The 19,594-nt window shown below is 40.3% G+C and overlaps 1 protein-coding gene across 9 annotated transcripts in view; it reads right to left on the minus strand.

Moving 5' to 3' along the window:
- Positions 1-19,594, minus strand: part of abcc9 (ATP-binding cassette, sub-family C (CFTR/MRP), member 9) — a 99,046-nt gene that overhangs the window by 33,374 nt on the left and 46,078 nt on the right. For 5 of the 9 annotated variants that reach the window (XR_004105059.2, XM_031300304.2, XM_035996138.1 and 2 more), the window contains exons 19-28: positions 16,167-16,205; positions 14,021-14,059; positions 10,515-10,616; positions 9,061-9,145; positions 8,167-8,247; positions 5,194-5,331; positions 3,655-3,780; positions 1,947-2,046; positions 1,678-1,751; positions 267-500 (exon numbers count right to left, since the gene is read on the minus strand). Coding sequence is in view for 7 of the 9 variants with exons in the window: in XM_031300304.2 (XP_031156164.1) it covers positions 267-500; positions 1,678-1,751; positions 1,947-2,046; positions 3,655-3,780; positions 5,194-5,331; positions 8,167-8,247; positions 9,061-9,145; positions 10,515-10,616; positions 14,021-14,059; positions 16,167-16,205 (1,018 nt within the window). In the remaining 2 variants the exon portion in view is untranslated. The remainder of the gene's footprint in view (positions 1-266; positions 501-1,677; positions 1,752-1,946; positions 2,047-3,654; positions 3,781-5,193; positions 5,332-8,166; positions 8,248-9,060; positions 9,146-10,514; positions 10,617-14,020; positions 14,060-16,166; positions 16,206-19,594) is intronic. The other 4 variants (XM_031300307.2, XM_031300306.2, XR_004105060.2 and 1 more) reach the window with 2 other exon arrangements.

A 19,594-nucleotide genomic window follows, 5' to 3' on the forward strand; every position in this document is an offset into this window, starting at 1 on the left:
TATTGGCCTTAACCTTAAAAAACCTGTATCAGAAAACCCACGTTGGAAATCGTCTACCTGGTCGCCCAGATAGCTCAGTTGGTAGAGCGGGCGTCCATATGTAGAGGTTTACTCCTCGACACAGCGGGCCTGGGTTTAACTCTGACCTGCGGCCCTTTGCTTCATGTCATTCCCCCTCTCTCTCCCCTTTCAAGTCTTCAGCTGTCCTGTCAATAAAAGGCCTAAAATACCCCAAAAAAATTATCTAAAAAAAAGAAATCGTCTACCTCAGCCTGCGGAGTACCAGGCGTGGCAAATGTGGAGTTGCCGCCGATACCGTCAGCCAGGCTGGATCCATTAGACACGTCTTGTCCTGCTCCTGCACTCTGGCTGGTTTTGGAGGAAGTCCAGATGGCCAACCAGTAGTCAATGGCAACAATGACAGAATGTTTGAGAAGTTTGGAGGACACCATCAGGAAGGCCATAAAGAACCCACCGGAGGACATGTAACACCAGCACACCTGAGGAGATGAAGGAAGCTTTTACAACAGATCGACCAATGGAGGGCAGATTCAAAATTTAGTTCCACAAATATTATTATTATATTTATGTATATATATATATATATATATATATTGATTAATACATGTGCTTGCTTTTCCCATTTTGTATCCTTTATAAGCTTAATTTGTTCTAGTCTCGCATTTGCCAGACCTTCCTCCACAGTGCTGCGAAGGAGGGTCTGACTAGTCCACACAGCATTCTGGGATGGGAGAAAAACATGCTCTGGTTTAGAGCTGGGCAATATATCGATATTATATCGATATCGTGATATGAGACTAGATATCGTCTTAGATTTTGGATATCGTAATATGGCATAAGTGTTGTCTTTTCCTGGTTTTAAAGGCTGCATTACAGTAAAGTGATGTCATTTTCTGAACTTACCAGACTGTTCTAGCTGTTCTATTATTTGCCTTTACCCACTTAGTCATTATATCCACACTACTGATGATTATTTATCAAAAATCTCATTGTGTAAATATTTTTTGAAAGCACCAATAGTCAACACAACAATACCGTTGCTGTATCGATATCGAGGTACTTGGTCAAAAATATTGTGATATTTGATTTTCTCCATATCGCCCAGCCCTACTCTGGTTAATTGGCATTTCTTAAAACCAATCACAATTGTCTTGCGCCGCGCTAGGTGCCAGACGGAGCAACAGTGCCGCTGCAAAATAGCCTCGGGAAGGAACTTATTTTGGTGTAAAGTGTATGTTCAAAGGGTACACAAACACACACTCAGCTAGCCCAACGTAGTCCACACCTGAAGCTCTGCATCTTGTCTGGTTATGTTTTTTGTACAAAAGTGTTGGGGTAAATTATTGACACAGATGGACTTAGCTTGAAAAAAAGGATAAAAGACAGGAAACTAGCACTTCAAACATGAGTCCTCTCTCCAAGGAAACTCTTGTGAGTTTCCTCTAGAGCTGGGCGATATGAAGAAGCAAAGAAAATGACGATATTTTTGACCAAATACAACGTTTTCGATATTGCGATGATATTGTAAAGTTGAAGTGCAGCCAGAAGAAGTCTCATTATGCACTTGTAAAATGACAATAAATGTTCTATCTATGGATCTATCAAACTATCTAACTTTGTATGAAGAGTTAGTGTGCGGCTGTACGGATGGATTACCCTCCATGGGATCTTAGATCTTCTGTTAGTGGTTGTGGACATGTTGTCATCATCTTCCTCCTCCTCTTCTTCCTCTGGTAGGATGAAAAAACAGGTATTAGATATGACATATGATTCCATCAAACATTACATAAAAACATTTAACCGTTTTCTTTTTTTTTTAACAAGTTTTACCTCCTCAGTTACGTTGACAACCTATGACTTAATATTAGAGCGAGTCATTGAGTTAGCCTCAAAGAACGACTTTAAAAAAGTGCTGAATCTATTACCTTCGTCCTCATCGTCTATTTGGTTCTTGGCCTCTCTGGAGTAGAAAGCTCTCCTCAGTGTTTTCCTCTCGAGTGTCGTCTGGCTGTCCTGCTGTACGTCCTGCATGTAGAGACACGAGACAGACATTTCATTAGTAACAGAATAAAGCTTTAGGCTGTTTGTGTCATTAAATAGACTTACACTGTGTGGTTAAATCACCGGTTTGATAGTTTAATGATAGCCAGACAGATTCTTTTAAGACAGGGGTCTTCAATGTTTTTTAAGCCAAGGACCCCTTAGCTGAAAAGAGATGTAGCAGGGACCCCCTACTACATATATTGTATAAAATTTAGTTAAAACTTAGTTTAGTTAAAAAAAAATTAAACTGGACCTACAATAACGTATAGGCCGGCCTAAAGCCTTTACACATACCTTTTTTATGGTGCAACTAATACTAAGCTTTAAAATACAAATTCTTGGCATATTCATATATTTATACATCATGTTTCAATTTTAAAATGTGGTACAGTAGGGTGCCTGGGTAGCTCACCTGGAAGGGCGTGCGCCCATATACAGAGGCTCAGTGGTCACCACAGCGGCCGCGGGTTCGGTTCCGACCTGTGGCCCTTTGCTGCATGTCATTCCCCCTCTTTCCCCTTTCATCTCTAAGCTGTCCTATCTAATGAAGGCCTAAAATACCAAAATCATAATCTTGAAAAAAAAAAAAAAAAACTATCTGTGGATGGCTACTTATGGCTACCTTAGCTGTAGGCCAGTAAGCCTATCATTAATGTTGTGTAGAAATTATCTTTACTAATAATATGTTAATGTATATTTTTTCATTACATTACATATTTAAAAAATAATTTAAACCATTGAACAATAACTTGGCGGCCCCCCTGCAGCAACTCTGAGGACCCCGTAGGGGTCCCGGACCCCCTGTTGAAGATCTCCGTTTTAAGAGGATGGAGGAATGAAGAGATGTCGTTAATCCAGGAGTGGGCTGGTGAGATGGCTAGGGTGGCGCCGTTTGAAAAGATGTCATATAAAACGGAAATCTTGTGTAGACCAGATTGGATGTCTACACTAGGAAATGCAGAGAGTACCTCACTTCTCTGGAGGGCTCTAACTAGGGCTGGGCGATACGGGAAAAATCAAATGTCACAATATTCTTGACCTAATACCTCATTGTTGACATTGCGACGTTATTGTAGGATTGACAATTGGTGCTCTAACAAAATGTTATTTACACAATGACATTTTTGATAAACAATCATCAGAAAGTCAATGTAATTACTAAGTTTGTAAAGGCAAATAATAAAACAGCTAGAACAATCTGGTAAGTTCAGAAAATGACATCACTTTACTGTAATGTAGCCTTTAAAACCAGGACAAGACAACACTTACATAATGATATTATGATATCCAAAATCTATGACGATATCTAGTCTAATATCACAATATTGATATAACAGCGATATATTGCGATTTATTGCCCAGCCCTAGCTCCAAGGAAGCTTTGTGTATGATATGACATGTATGATGGGCTTATGGTGTTGTCATTTATACATATGTTTATTTGGTCGATAGTTTATTGTCTATTTTGTTATTATTTTGGTGTATGGTCTGGAATATTGTACTTACTGTTGTATTTGGATAATGTTTAGAGTGTCCAGATTTGGAGGAGATGCTGTTATCTGCATCCTAAGTTGAAACCGTGTCACATACCTTCTCCAGGCCGTGGTCTTGTCGGTTCATCAGGGTCTTCCAGTGATCATAAAGCTCAATGTCATGAGTCTGAATGTCCTTCAGAGTTCCCTCTCTCAGCACAGAGCCATCCTTCATTGCTATAATCTGGACAAGACACACAAAAAAGGAAGCTGAGGCTTGACTGAAATACATATTGCTCCCTAAATGTATTACGGCTACATTTACATTGCTACGTTTTGGTTTAAAAACGAATATCTTTTGCTACGTTTACACCTCGCATTCCCCCTGCTCTGGCGTCTCAGAGCCCCTAAACCAGAGACATTTGAAAACACTTCTGACCCCGTTTTGGTTTGGAATGTCCCGAGTTGTGTTGCAGTCTCAACGGCTGCAAACGGAGCCCTTTTGGCAAAACCAACACTGACGCCAATGTTTAGCTGCGTGATTGGGTCATGCCATCTCGTTCTCTGAGACTAATGGCGTTTTTCCACTACATGGCACCTGCTCGACTCAGCTAAAACTAAATTTGTCTTCTGGCTGTGGCAACAGCTACATGCCGAGAATTAAAAACAACACACATTCAACGTTCTGTGTGTGTGTCGCGTTAGGTCGCGGCAGTTTCCTGCGGCGTCACTATGACAACCAGCCACGCTCGCCTCACGCATGAGGCAGTACTAAATCTGCAATGGAAAAAGGAGGACGGGGCACCGCGGGCAAGTCGAACCGAGCCGAGCAGGTACCATGTAGTGGAAAAAATGCCATAAGCTACTAACGTTACCATGGCACCTACTACCAACGGGCGGAGTACACATGCTGCTTCCTGTTTACCCCGGCACAAACATGCCCAGTATACGAGAATGTTGATGAGATATGCGGTTTGGGCGTGTTAGTTGAAACACAGATTAGTTCTTCTACTGGAGCTAAAAACACTTGCACAGAGATCGCTTTTGGCTCAAAACTTCTTCACTCTTTCGCTTAAAAACCAAAACGTAGCAATGTAAATGTAGCCTAAAACTGCTGTACATGTTCCATAGAATAGTATAGACCGAATCACCGCGACAAAAATCACTTCCGGGTAGACAAATAGCCATCGCAGATATGTGAAAACAGCAAACTTGTTAATTTCATTTCCTGCGGTTGCAGTCACGTTTAAAGATATGTCGTTAAACACGGAGGTCTGACCTATTTGTTGTTCCTTTTGTGCTTATGTTCTGTACTGTGTTGCTTTGCTAGCGTCTTTGATACACCAAAACGTTACGAACAACAACATCTCACCGCCGATCGGACTGACTGCTAGTTTGGGTGGTGTCTGTGGCCCAACAGGTAAATGGGGTCTCCAACCCAACGTTAGTAAAAGTGTTGACATATGAAAGCATCATACATGCGTTTTAGATGAAGGAGAGTGTATCCAGTTGTTCCTCGTCCCTGTTTGCTCAGAGCCGTTAAATTGTATGTACGGGGCGCAGGACTTTTCTACCCGGACGTTATTGTAAACCAACATTGCGATTGGCTGTATAGTCATTTATTTTGGGTATTGTGATATGGGTTTAGAATTCTTACCCAGTCTGCATGTATGAGGTACTGCAGTTTATGGGTGACCAGGACTACAGTCCGTTTGTCATCCTGCAGAAACTTGAGGATTCCTTCCTGCATGAGGTGATCACTGAGGTGGATGTCCAGCGCTGAGAAGGGATCGTCCTGCGAGACACAAGACGGAGATAGATCCTCGCAACTGACACAGATAAAGAATGTACGATGGAAACAATTGTTCAAACTTTTTTGTCACATAATGTTGCTGTCTAGCCTTGTGTTGTGGTTTGTTGTGCTGTTGTTCTGAACAGTGGCAGATGTCCAACTCCTGGAATTTCACCAAAAGTTGTTGGGGGTGAATCCCTGACAGTAATCATCGCTCGATGGTGTTATAAGCCCCCAACGTCAAATTCAAAGCAGCGCTGCGACCGTTGACTTCAAGGCACCTAACCATAACCTTAACCCTAACCCTAACCATTGCCTAATCCCAGTGCCTTCCAGGCAGCGCTGCCTGGAAGATGACGTTGGGGGCACCAAACACTATAATCATCAGGTACTTGGATTGAAAACCCAGACGTGGATCAAAACATTGTCTATTGTTTATCATCCATTTGGACCCCCACTGGTTTTAACCTCAGCAAAGGCTACTTTTTCTCGTCACTTGGAGGTTTGAACCAAAGATCCTCTATACCAGTGGTTCCCAACCTTTTTTCCTTGGTGCCCACCCTACTTATGTCTAAGAAAAGCTGAGCCCTCCCTCCGAAACCAAAGTTGAGGTAACTCTCGAGATAGAGCCTTACTTTCTTTTTTGATACAGAGGAGTTATCAGCACTTTCACGTTTCTCCGCCATGTTTCGTTCATAAAACAGTGATGCCGTGGCGGCAGGAAAAACGAGGATAATAGCAGCTAGCAGCTGACCTGATGACAGCAAGGGTCACAGGTTAAGAGGTCCCGGAGGTTTGGCCTTCCTACAATTTTAAGCGAGAACAAAAATATATAGTTTTTATACAGACTTTTGTATACATTATATATTCTAGTGTATTATCATAATTTGTTTAACATGTGCAAATATTTTTTTTTTTACCTCAACCTCAAACCAGATAAAGACTTGCGCACCCCCTGTGATCTTTGCCGCCCCCCTGAGGGGTCCACGGACCCCAGGTTGGGAACCACTGCTCTATACTAGAGATTCCAAGCACCGCCAATGGCATGAAACAGTATGCACATTCTGTCTCCTTAATGGGCTCGGCCTCGTTTGAAAGTGTAGTAAACGTTGCGTGGATGGATGAAAAGTCATATTTGTATAATTTATTAATATTTTATTTTTTTACATTAGCTATTCACACAGCTAAAAGACATATTAAGCATTAGCTTATCTGTGTTGCAAGATCTCGCGAGAGTTTGGTCATGAGACAGAAATATGTCTCGAATTAAGTTAATTTTTTTCCTGATTTGTCCATCTTAAAAATGCCATTTAAGTGTCAGAATGTTCTGGAGATATGCGGATTGTGAAGAACGGGACCAATATTTACTTTGGTGACTACGGGGCGAAAGAATTGCTCATAATCTGTGTTCACGTTCACTTCTCCCATTGGAATCAATACACCCAGGACCTGCCGCTAGTCTCCTGAAAAGGTGTGGCCATAGCGGAACCCACATGACACAGATACAGGAAATTACACTGAGTTGGGGCGTCTCAGTTGTCAACCGTTTCTTCTCGAACTACAGATTGTACTTCCGCATACGGAACAAAGAGTAAATAAGCGGATCGACAGAGAGAGCCGCCCTTCTCTCTCTCTCGAACTCAGACTTGGCAGCGCTGATCAAGATCAAGATCAAGATTCAGTTACTGCATTGCCTATGTCTCGCCTAAAAGGTTTTTAGAAACATATTTCAGCTTACCGTTTAACTGTTATACGAGATTGTGTGTTACCAGCCGGCCGCCTTTCTGCGTCAATGCGGACGAGCTTGCATTGCGTCGCCCACCAGCCGGAGCGTTTATTGGTCCTACCTTTTGAGCGAAAGGGAATACCACAGAGCATTTTCTCAGTTTTCTCTGGTCACGAAGCACCAATTTCCAAAATGTGTGCGCCATTCAAGTGCATACGTGGACAGCCCGGTTTTATGAAAAGACCATCTTTCCAGAGGTAAAATGGAATAATTAGATTTCCTCCAACTGTTCATATTCACTTGATGATATGATGTTGACGTACTCGTGAACGTGTAAATCTGTTTTGTTCTTTTAATGTCTGTCGACATGGATGGGTCGGTGCTATAGTTTAGTTCACTTAAGGATCCCCATTGAAGCACGCACGTGTGCCTCTAGTATTCCTGGGGCCCTGATCGAGTGCTAATAGAGTTGATTCCTTGATGTATTTTATGATGCTGCATAATTCTATCCTGAGATCAGATATGAGAACCCCAAGCAGCTGCACTTGCATAGTGAAAATTATGTTAATTAAAGAAAACATTCCCTCCTCATTATACGTTACAGTTTTAACAAATGACCACTCCAGACATTACAGTGAGTGTGATGCGCGTATAAAAGAATGACACAGATAGCTTTTAATGTGGAAGGTATGCTCGATAACCAATTAAAGCTCGCGGTGGCAACAGGAAATGATGCAACCACTTGGAAAGATAAACACATGACAGCACAGCGGAGAGAGTAGGAGACAGACACCTCCTCGTCCCAAAGGCCAACACGTATTATGTGCTGTATCATACAATCAATCATAAAGAAATGCGGCGTTGGGGTATGAAGAAAGGGTGTTACCTTCTGGCGGACTTTAATCTAATTCCGCTATTCAAACCGTTGTAATACATAAAGCATTTGATGTTAAAATGGGTTTAGAAAATCATAAAATCATCATTATCGCTGAAGATTCCTTCATTGCAATGTGAAATGGAAAAAACAACAGAATGTGTGTTATTGCACATCCATTAGAGAGTAACACACCAGTATCTCCAATCTTTGTGTTTGTTTTAAAGGTTTAGCTCACCAGGAAGACGATGTTGGTGTTCTGGTAGAGAGCTCTGGCCACGCAGATTCTCTGTCTCTGACCTCCACTCAGGTTGATGCCCTGAATCACAGCAACACAAAACAACTTCAGTATAATACCGACAAATAAGTAAAAAGGTCACTGAAAGATCCCAAATGTCCCATCTTTGCAGAGTATTCAAAGACACCAACTTCTCAGGGTTGATTTGAAAGACACTGCAAATTAATTTAATCATACTAAATGTGTATTAAAGCTATAGTGCGCAACAATTTTATATTAATGAACGTCCGTTACATTCAAGCTATTGCCAAATGAGTTGATACAAAGCTAATTAAGCCTATCAGCTCCACAAAACTCTCTCTGTATTGCTCAGTATGGCTATGTTTGCAAAATGGTGTCGTCTGGCGACATTCGTGCGCTTCAGCTCAAGTGATGCGTTTTACATCACTGTTGAGAAAGGACAACAGCAGCGTTTACCTTTGGAGACTAACCCCTATTTTTCACTGGGCGCGTCTGCGCTGCGTTCCAGGCGCATTGCGAGCAAGTCAATGCTTGATATTCCTACCAGCCGCACCACGGCACGTCCCAGAAGCGTGCGTGAGGCGGCTCTCTGCTCGGCTAAGGTCTATTTTCAAATGAGCCACGGGTCATTAGGACAGCCGAGCAGGAAGTGAAACAGCGAGACTATCCAGTCAATTTACCAAAACACCCCCCTCTTTTTTTAATCCTCCGTGTTAGCAGCTGCGTGGAGGAGGGGTGGGGGTGCGATCACAGTAGGCTTGCGTCATGTGGATCCAACAACAGTGTTGTTGTCGTTACTTAGAATTCCTCATGGGGGCGACAGAAACTACGCACTATAGCTTTAATAATGAATAAAACACAAAAGGTGCACACCCTCTCTCCGATCTCAGTTTGGTCTCCAAATGGCAGCAGGTCAATGTCTGGCTGCAGAGAGCAGGCGTCTATCACGGTCTTGTACCTGAAAAACACAACATATACGCCATGATCACAGATGAACTTTAGCATGACAAGCCAGACCCACATCAAGATGTTGAGTCTGGGAACTCACCATTGGCAGGGCTCAATCCGAAGAGCGGGATAAACGGTTGTCTTTCAAATTCCCTTTGCACGCAATAGGATAGCGATTAAACTTTTGCCGTATCCGGTCGCCAAAACCCCAAACATATCTTCTTTTTTTAAGAATGACTTCAGTGTCGTTCTTTGTTCTTTTCGCAAAGAAAAGCTTAACTCCAAGTCTTCCAGAGTCGCGTCCAAAGCCGATTCCAAAGACCGCTGTTCGCCAGCAGCAGCAGCCATCTTCTTTGTTTTCATGTAGCAGGGAATTCACGTGGAACCGTCGCAACTCTGCCGTCATTATGTTTAGCCCGCCTACCGACTCTATACACAATGTGATTGGCCTGACTAGAGTTTGGTTTTCCCAATACGCAAGCCAACGGAGAGTTGCTAGACGACCCTGGCTGCAAATTACATTTGCTACCGCTAGGGTGCGTCTAGATTTCAAGGCTAGACGAACTTCCGATCAGAGAAGAACTCAATGTCTTCCTACTCCCTGCAGCACCACTGGTGTTGAGAGCAGTTGATTCTGTGAGAAGGAGGTGGTGGTACAGGTGACATTGTGGACTACCTTATTTGAACTGGCTTACTCCCTATAATTTATAATTTATGAAATGCACTGATTCCCTTTTCCACAACCGTATTGTTTTAACTAGTGTCACATAGGGCTGCTCAATTAATCGCTATTGTTATGGAAATCGCGATATGGAATAGTGCAAAATCTAAATCGTAGGGAGGGGAGCAATATTTGTTAAAGGCAAAACGTGTCAAACCATTCTGAATGTATTGTGAAAGTATTGTGGTGCTGCAGCGATGCCTCGCCAACAAATCCTATCCATAGACTAAAGAAATATATCTTTGTTGGTTACAGTTTCTCGCCAAAGTCATTTCAATTTTTGGAATTTTCATATTTTCTTATGAAAATGAGAATAATGACACAAAAGTGATCATTCCCTCCAATATCGTGTATCATATCGCAATCGCAATATCAGTCAAAATAATCACAATTAGATATTTTCTTAATATCGTGTCACATTTGACTCTTGTTCCGTGTGTTTTGTCTAATGTCAGGTGACCTTGGGTGTTTTGAAAGGTGCCTCCAAATAAAATGTATTATTATTATTAGCTTGGAAGGTGAGATTCCTGAAACTGCAGTGGGCAAGAAAGGTAGTTACAACTTCATTTTGTAACATTACAAAGTTATAAAAGCAACAAAAACAAACTCAGCACTCCTGAAATTAGCTGTAATTGTGTGCTGTGTTTTGTTTTTTTACCTCTGTTTATTGAACGGGCTGCCAAACGTGATGTTCTCCTCCACCGTAGCGTTAAGCAGCCAGGACTTCTGGGTAGCGTAGGCCACAGAGTATCGGTTCTTGCTGGGTTGCATCATGGGAAACAGAAGGCAAACAGGCAAGTAAGAACTACAAGTCCTGTATTCATAAAGCTCTAAAGAGCAGGAGTACCGATCTACATGCAGTTGTTTCCTTCCTCGGATATTTACTTTTTAAAAGGTTGCTCATTTACTAAATATTGTTTCTTTATTGAAACAGCAATAACTGGGACTAAAGCTAACCAATGAATTTGTGATTACATTTTGAATAATTATGTAATTATAAAATACAGGTTTAATTTCAGGTGAAAAAAGCTTTCATTTTCTATTTTCTACACAAGATGGAATCATTTTTTTAAGAGCAAGACCCCATTTCCTCTTTTTGGCTTCTTTTGTGCACAATTCATTCTTAATGTGACAAGGTGGTAAACACAAATATATGAGAAGGGTCGATTTTTGATAACGTCTACTGGATAATGAGTTTATTAAACAAGTTATAAATAGCAAAATGACATCACGTGTGCTGGAAATGCAAATAATTATTGTTTCTATGAGAAAATGTCATTTCAATAGCACATTAAAATGCAAATCTGAACTATAATTGAGACTTTAGAGTGAATACGATGCAATGATTAGTATTTTAAAGTCTATAAACTCTCTACCATTGCATATATGTTGTTAACCTGGCGCTTTATATTTTTGTTAATTTTTGATGTGCCCTCTGTGTATCCCTTTAATGCCATTAAAGGGCCTTTTAAAAAGTGAACACAAGTTAATACGTTGTCATCACATCTATTTTATCTTTCCGCAATTCTACCCATCCTTTCCATCCCTAAATATTTCAGTAGTCCCACTATACTTTATGCAAATTAGAAATTTCAGCTAATGGCTAGTACTTCCATCTCTTGCTTGAGAGCTGTGCCTAAAACTATTAAGGAGGAAAGCTGTTATCAGATCAGTACTCCTGTTCTAACCAGCTTCATACATGCGACACCCAGACATTGAAAGAAAAGGCGGACGAGAGGGAAGATTATATCAAACTCCACCGCAACATGACAATTATTTGGTCAGAAATGAGAGATCAATATGGATCATGTATTGGGTTAATGATGAGCTGCAAATCACCAACAACGGCAAAATCACTGATAACACCAGCTACAGCAACATATATAAAAACATCAACAAGACCAACAACAAAACAACAACTGTTGCTGGGAGTCGAAGTGTGACCCTAAAAGTATCCTAACATGTGTGTCCAACAATGTGATCGTTATGCAAACTTATTGTTACATAGTTGTTTTGTATCCTTTAACAGATTTGATGATATTTCCATTTAATATGGAATCATGACCTTTTGTCACTTACATAAAAAATATGGACAGTATTACAACTTGTTAACATTATTATTAAAGGTTTGAGTGTTGCCCATGTATTTATTCTGCAGCGACGCATTGCAGTGAGTCCATGAACGAAGGCAACGGTCTGTGGTTAGTTCACACGTCTGTAATAACAGCAGGACAGTCGAGTGTCTGTTATCTCAACTGTTATGGTCAGTTAAAACAGGTGAGGTGTGGATAACGATGTTGGTAGCCAACCGGTTACAAAGAGGCTCGGTAGTGAACGACACACTAACGTGCTGACGGATTCTGTGTTTTTGTGTCTTTAACTGCGCATTTGCATATATATGATCCCCATGTGTTTCATATCAAAATGTTCAGACCAGACTCTGCTTTCTGTTTAGTGGGGCCCACATTTTTTCTAGCGCAGTGTGTATCTCTTCAAATCTCTTCTGAAAACAAACCTTAACTTAAGATGTGTAGCACAAATTGTTTCGATGCTTGGAATGAGTTTCACCAAAGTCTTAAGGTTATATATGATTAAAATAGTAAATAAATGTCTGAAATAAAATTTTGTAATATCGCTTTTTGAGTGGGAGTTTGGTCAAACATTGTTTGGATGTGCCGGTGTGCCTTTCGACCTCAGAGGGTTAAAACAGATTGGTGATCCTGTTTTGGTCTCAATGTTCTCCGTGAAGTTTCCTGGAAATGATGCAATGTAGCCCCGTTTAGTGCTGAGTGAGAACTGAACCAGACTATTTAAAAAATAGCCTTTTGAATGTTACCTTGTTTGTCAGCAACCAGTCATATTATAATTTAGGAGGCAATTTGGCCTTTTGTGCTGGGATTAATTAGCATGCAGTTAACACACCAGTCATAATTTTGTTTTACTGAGAACTCAACTCCTGTGGTTCTTCACCACTGTTTTGGGATATGGAAATAACACCAGTAACAGGCAAACCAGCTTTAAATGTGAAGTATTTACTTTTTTTTAAAAGTACTTTGCGGTGGATCTTATTTATGCAGATTTAAAGATGGGCTCATGTGGATTTCGCAAAGTAGAATAAATATAAATATCTGGAAAAGTAACTGATAAACATTTAAATAAACTTTGAAGTGTTACATTTGAGAAAGGGAAATATATATATATATATATATATATATATATATATATATATATATATATATATATATATGCCTAAGTGTGTATAAATAAAACATCTATATAAGCAGAGCATGTTTGTTTGTTTGAGTAAGGACAATTTGACTCCCAGCATTAAAAACACAAACCATACCGGGATCAGATGGCACAAAACTAATAATCAGCTCAATGGGAGAAGAGCAACACATTGAAGAAGATAGCACACTCTAAAGGCTGATGCAGTCGTTCCTGAACACATATTAACATAATGCTGATAAACATAGTTAAGCAAACACTCTTTATAAAGTAAAGACTGAAAAAATTAAACTATTTCTGACTCTTTAATATTGTACTTCCTTCCTCTTTTGAAATGTAGCCGATATTTCAACTGTTGTCTAAATTGACTACTCTTTTTTGTTTTGTAAACCACTTTGAGCTGCACTTTGTATATGAAAGGTGCCATATAAATAAAGTTTATTATATCGCACATCAATACATATAGTACATGTATATTACAAAGCTTCAAAAAGTTACTACAAATTAAGACTAAGACTTAAGGCGTATTACGATAACATTGCCTAAGCTAAACATTATGCCCTTGATCTTTTGTCTTTCGTGTGCTTTTTTTTGGTTGTTGTCTGTTTGGATTGGTCTAGTTTCCACCTTTCTCATGTATCGCGTCATATGTGTTTTAATGTTGATCATTTGTATTACACTATAAACAAATAATTAAAAAAAGAAAGAAAAAGGACTAGGACTTAAGAATAAACTATACTACACTTTAAGAAATCTATCAAACTAATATGGTCCGTATGTGTCCAGGAACAACACAGCCTGGAATACTGCAGTGGAAAACAGTACTTTCTTCTGAGAGAGAGGTAAAGATGAAAAATGGAATTAAATCAGAAGACAGCAAAAAGGTGAAGGAGGGATTAAAGGGTAACTTCAGAAGACACGGCGAAGAACGTCTACCTCCTGATGTCTTCGCCAGACTCCTCTGTCTCTGACCAACTGTCAAAGTCACGCCATTGTGTCAGAATGAGTCGACTGCATTCAACTGTGTACATGTATGTGTATGAGTGGAAATATGTGATAAAAGACGGAAAAAACGAGAAAGAGACAGAGACAGAGACAGCTGAGAGCAACTTTTCTGTTGAAACAGAGAACAGAGGGAGGAAGACGGACACAAATAAATGGAAGAGACAGACGTGTTTTCACGCCAAGCCCCAGATAGTGAAGACATGATGTTAGCCTGCCAACTGTTGATCGAATTAACCTCTCCACCCAGAGAAGACGAGCCATGTAAGTGATGCGGTCATTGTCTGTCTGTGATAATTAGGTTTTGTGGCTTCTTCGACAATGTCTCATATCTTATGAGCATGACGATGTGTGTGTAATAATTATGTCCTGGGTTAAAGGATTAAGTATATTCAGGAGGCCTACAGAGTTGTGAGATGTTTAAGATAACACCTGTAGACCTCATCGGAAATTACAAACATATATGGTGTGCAGCGCTAGTGTCTTCCTTTTATTTTCAAATGACCAGAATATATGAAGAATGTGTTAACATAACTAGTGAACTATATATATACTGTGTACAGTATGAACTTTAAATTACATACTGTAGAGGTCTATGCTGTCATCACCAACTGGCTCAGAACTTATGTAAACTTCTGGCTGTATTCCTGACTATTAAAACGTCTTTGGCTGACTATTAAGCACTCAACAGATAGAAAGTGTAACAACAGCAAATGCTATTACTCAAAGGGATAGTTTGGATCTTTTGAAGTGTGGTTTTATGAGGTGCATATCCTACAGTAGATAGATGGCAGTCAGCACGCCCTAAGTTTGAAGAAGCAGACGGGGCAACACAACAAAACCTATTTTAGACACCTAAAAAAAAAAAAATCTATATCAGTTTAAGTGTATGCTATATTAAGAATAATTTCAGTCTTACCCTACTGTTAAATAGCACCTTTATGGCGGAAACTATTGCCGTTATATCCATCTACGCTCTCTTCAAAACCACCAGACTTCATTGACAGAAAAAAACATTTCCATCGCAGAACACGGCAGTTGCTGGTCTACCGCTGCCTTGATCAGTTAGTTTGTTTGTGTTATTGTGTGACTGTTAGTGAATCCGAACCAACCCTTTCAAACACCGAAGTGCCGGATGTTTATTTATTTAATTTTTTTTTTTTTACACAGAACCGTCAGAGAAGCCGTCTTGGAAACTGTTTGGAAAAGGGCAGGCACTTTAAAAAAAAAAAAAAACCTGACAGGTGATTGGATGAACGTCATTGGTCTATCACGTCCGCCATTGTTGTTTTGTACGAACAGTCGTGGCTGTCACAGACACCTTAGTCTGGTATTGCCAGACCTTCCTCCACAGCGCTGCAAAGGAGGGTCTGGCTAGTCCACCCAGCATTCTGGGATGGGAGAAAAACGTGCTCTAGTTTATTGACAATTTCTTTAAACTAATCACAATCGTCTAGGGCGGTGCTAAGCGCTGGACACGGTGCCTCTGCAAAATAGCCTCAGGAAGGAGCTTGTTTTGGTGGAACATGTGTACGTTCAAAAGTAGTTTTAGTTGTGCAACAGAAAACTCAGATTGGACAGATAGTCTAGCTAGCTGTCTGGATTTACCCTGCAGAGATCTGAGGAGCAGTTAACCATAGTCCTCAGAAATCCACCGGAGGTTAGAATTATAACACAAAGAAAGCAGAAGGTAAAGGACATCCGGACGAAAAAGAGGGACAAACAGCGGAATTTCCGACGGCATTTCCCGGAAATAAAACGTTGTCGATATAGACTCCACCAGACACTGATTGGTTCAGTGTCACACATGTTACACTTCAAAAGATCCATACTATCCCTTTAATGCTTTTAGTTCATCAGGAGTTGTAGAGAACCACAGGTGAGTTTGTTCTTTCCATCTGCTCTGGGACTTCTGGCACTTCACTACTGGCAATACAAGTGGCTTAAGCTACTAACTTCAACTTGATATACATCATTGTAAATCAGACAAAGCAGATTCATTATGAATGTATGAAGTATGAATGTTTACAGACTGTGTAAATGATTATGTTTTAGAAAGAAGGGACCAGAGAGAAAGTACCTTATGTTCCCCTCGTGGACCGTCTCATTATCAGGCAGCCTGATATGGTAAGAAGGCAGGAGGTAAAGAGAAAGAAACTACACACACACATACATTCATATATACATGCAGTCACATGAACAGAGGCGCATATGTGCACACACACACACACACACACACACACACACACACACACACACACACACACACACACACGCACGCACGCACAAACACTGCAAATGTTGCAGTGTGTGCAGCCCTGGAGGCTACAGATTCTCTTATGATACAGATGTGCAACACTAATCTACAGGTATTGTGATAAAGGATTTTTAAGCATGGAATGTAAACAACAGATAAAACACAGATTTCTGCTAAAAATCCAAACGTCCTGAAAAAAAAAAAATGCAACAGAAGCTGATGACCAGGAAGAAAACTTGTCTTAGCCCAGAGGTTCCTGAAACGCAGCTATATGCAAAAGGCCGCATACACTTCAAAAAAACATATACTACCTTTACAATAACAAGCTGTCAATCCTCAGAAACATTCAGTTCAGTTTCAGCAATGAAAAAAAGACCCTAACCCTAAAATTGAAAACTAAGTTGCTAGCTAACTTAATTATTTGAGATAATAATATGTTGCTGTATTAGCTAAAAATTCCATGAAAAAGGGGCAAAAACACACTAGGGTTGTATGACCAGAACCTGTTCATTTCTAATGTTTTCTGACACAGCAGTAATCTTGATGCACTACCAATTTCTTGCTTTCGCTGTCTCTGTTCCCAATCTAAGTTCCCACTACAGGATTTTCAAAGTCATCAGATCACTGTGCTGTTCACACTACACCACTTTCTGTCTTGTAATCGGGAGTCTGGTTTTCACACTACATGACTGAGCGGCCACAGGGCCTCACCCATTACAAGATCTTTCCCTAGGAGGAATCCCTGATGAGTATGTCTGGTCTCCAAACTACTTGTTGTCACAATAACACACGCGGGAAACGACACGGGACATAACGTAGCAAGCGCTTCAAGTTGTTGGTGCGCTGATTTGCAGTGATAAAACGAAGAAAAAAAATGAAAAGAAGGGTCATGGTACGTGTCCATTCTCAGCATCATTTCCCCGCTTCCCATTCGTTTCTATGGGAGCAGCCGTGCAATGCATTCTGGTAGCGTCGCGGGGACTTTGGAGAAGCGGGGTGTTGAGTCACCCGCTCCTCATTTGCATAAAGTTGAATCCAGGCAACTTCATGCATGTGAGGAGCGGCCGGCTCGGCGCCTCTCAAAAAACGTACGAAAATCTTTTAAACTGACCGTTGTCGATCTGAAATGAAGACTCAGCAACTGCAGCCCATTTCTCGCTTAAAATGTTTTCAGAAACTCGTTTCGGTGAACTATTTTCGTAAAATAAGACATCGTATTCCAAACGAGCCGTCATTATGGTCTGTTTTGAAATCTGGGAGCAGACAGCCCCACGTGACGCGTTCATCCAATCAGGTGCAGCCATCTCGGTTGTCGGAGGGTGTAGCCTGTGTTCTTTGCTTGTCCGTGGTAAGTGAAGAGAAATTGATATCTGCTAGTGGCAAGCCCACTAGCGTGCAATGCTGGGCAGCTATTATGGACACGTACCATTAGAGGGTGTTGTCTTTGGCACACATGTTCACAAAAAAGCCTGTTTCCCACACGTCTTTACTTTCTATAGCCTGTTTCCTTGAAGTGCAACGACAACTTTGGACCGTGTTGCAAATGCAACACATGCAGTAAAGTTCCAATTGTTACAAGCGAACCCTCCCCCTGGTTTCCCCTCAACCCGTCTGGAATCTGGAATGCATCTTCAAAGGTCTTTGAACAGTTCACACACAGCAATCGAGCGCCAATTTGCGAGCGCCGAACCAAGACCGATTTGCCTCTAATCTGCGAATGGAAAAATCAGGGCTTAAGTCATGTAGTGTGAACTAGGCATAAGGGGGCGTATCCCATAATGAGACATCTTACTTAGAACCTAGTAGTAACCTAGTAACCTCCAAGTTCCAATGTCTCGCTGTGATATATGAGACCGCAAAAGTAGGAGATTGTCAAGTTATTAGTATGACTGCACCAGCCAGTTTTGATTATTGGGAGGGTTGTTGTAACCTTCTAAGTTAATATTGATTTAATGACTCTAACAAACATAAGTCATAGTGTGCTGATGTGTGAGACTGTAGGTCATTTGACAGCTAATAATAAACAAACAAATAATAAATTATACTGATAATGATGTGATCATTTCCTAATAAAAGCCTCTTTAGTACAATTCAATATCCAGACGAAATTACTGCGACGCCGGTTGGTCACGTGGCGACCGGTCACATGACAGTTAAGTTCAGCGGCCTTTACAGATAAATTGGCTTGTCATAGAGAACGACAAAATGTCAATGTAAATAAATGTCTAGTTCAGTTCAAGAATATAGATATTACTGTGTCCTAAAGCGATAGTAGCAGTCGTTTAAGACGGCTAGCTGCTGTCCATCAGAATAAAATTACCAAAGGGGTCAATTATTCTGAGAATACTTTTACTCAATACTGATTTAATGACTCTAACAAACTGTCATAGTGTGCTTATGTGTGAGACTGTAGGTCATTTGACAGTTAATGTGTCTGTTGCAATGGAACCAGACACAAACACACACGACAATGATGTGATCATTTCATAATAAAAGCCTCTTTAGTATAATTCAATATCCTGACAGCAGTTCCATTCAACTGAGAACATAATCCTTTGAAATGGCATGAAATATGACTATACTATGACTTTATAGATTAAAAATCCTTTCAGTGAGGAAACTAATAGATTTAATCACCCACACTGTCATTTAATCGTGTTCTAACCAGCAGAGCAGAACAATTAAATCATACAGAAAACTGTTTTTAGACACTTGATGATGCCAATGGGCAAATCATTAGTTCCTGGCAGTATTTCTCAAACTGAGAGTCTTACACTTGTGCACAAACAAGACAATAATATAAGTAATATCATACCATATACAGTTATTACTAAGTCTTGTCCCTTATCTAGCAATCACTTCTAATTAAAAAAAAGATGTACTGTGTGTACCAAGATGTGTGTAAACTACATAAAATGTATCTTTGTAAACACTGAAATAAAATAAAAAATGTAATTAAATACAATGCATGTGTCATGTTGGATAAAGTGGCACAAATAAAATAGAAAGATATAAAAAAGATAACTAGAAACACAAACCGTTTGATAGAATACTGAAAAGGAGAAACAATGAGTATATGGATGTATTATTATTAAAAAAGAAGAAGGTCTTGGCCAACATTGTATAGTAATGGAAACTATGACGAAAAAGGAATTCTATACTATGTCTGAGCGGCTGGGACTGCAAACGGCAAATGTCATAGTCATTTTTAAGATTTCACAAAAGGATAAAGAAGTAACTGGAAAAAAGAC

This window comes from Sander lucioperca, chromosome 20 (genome assembly GCF_008315115.2).
Source record: "Sander lucioperca isolate FBNREF2018 chromosome 20, SLUC_FBN_1.2, whole genome shotgun sequence".
NCBI classification, from domain to species: domain Eukaryota; kingdom Metazoa; phylum Chordata; class Actinopteri; order Perciformes; family Percidae; genus Sander; species Sander lucioperca.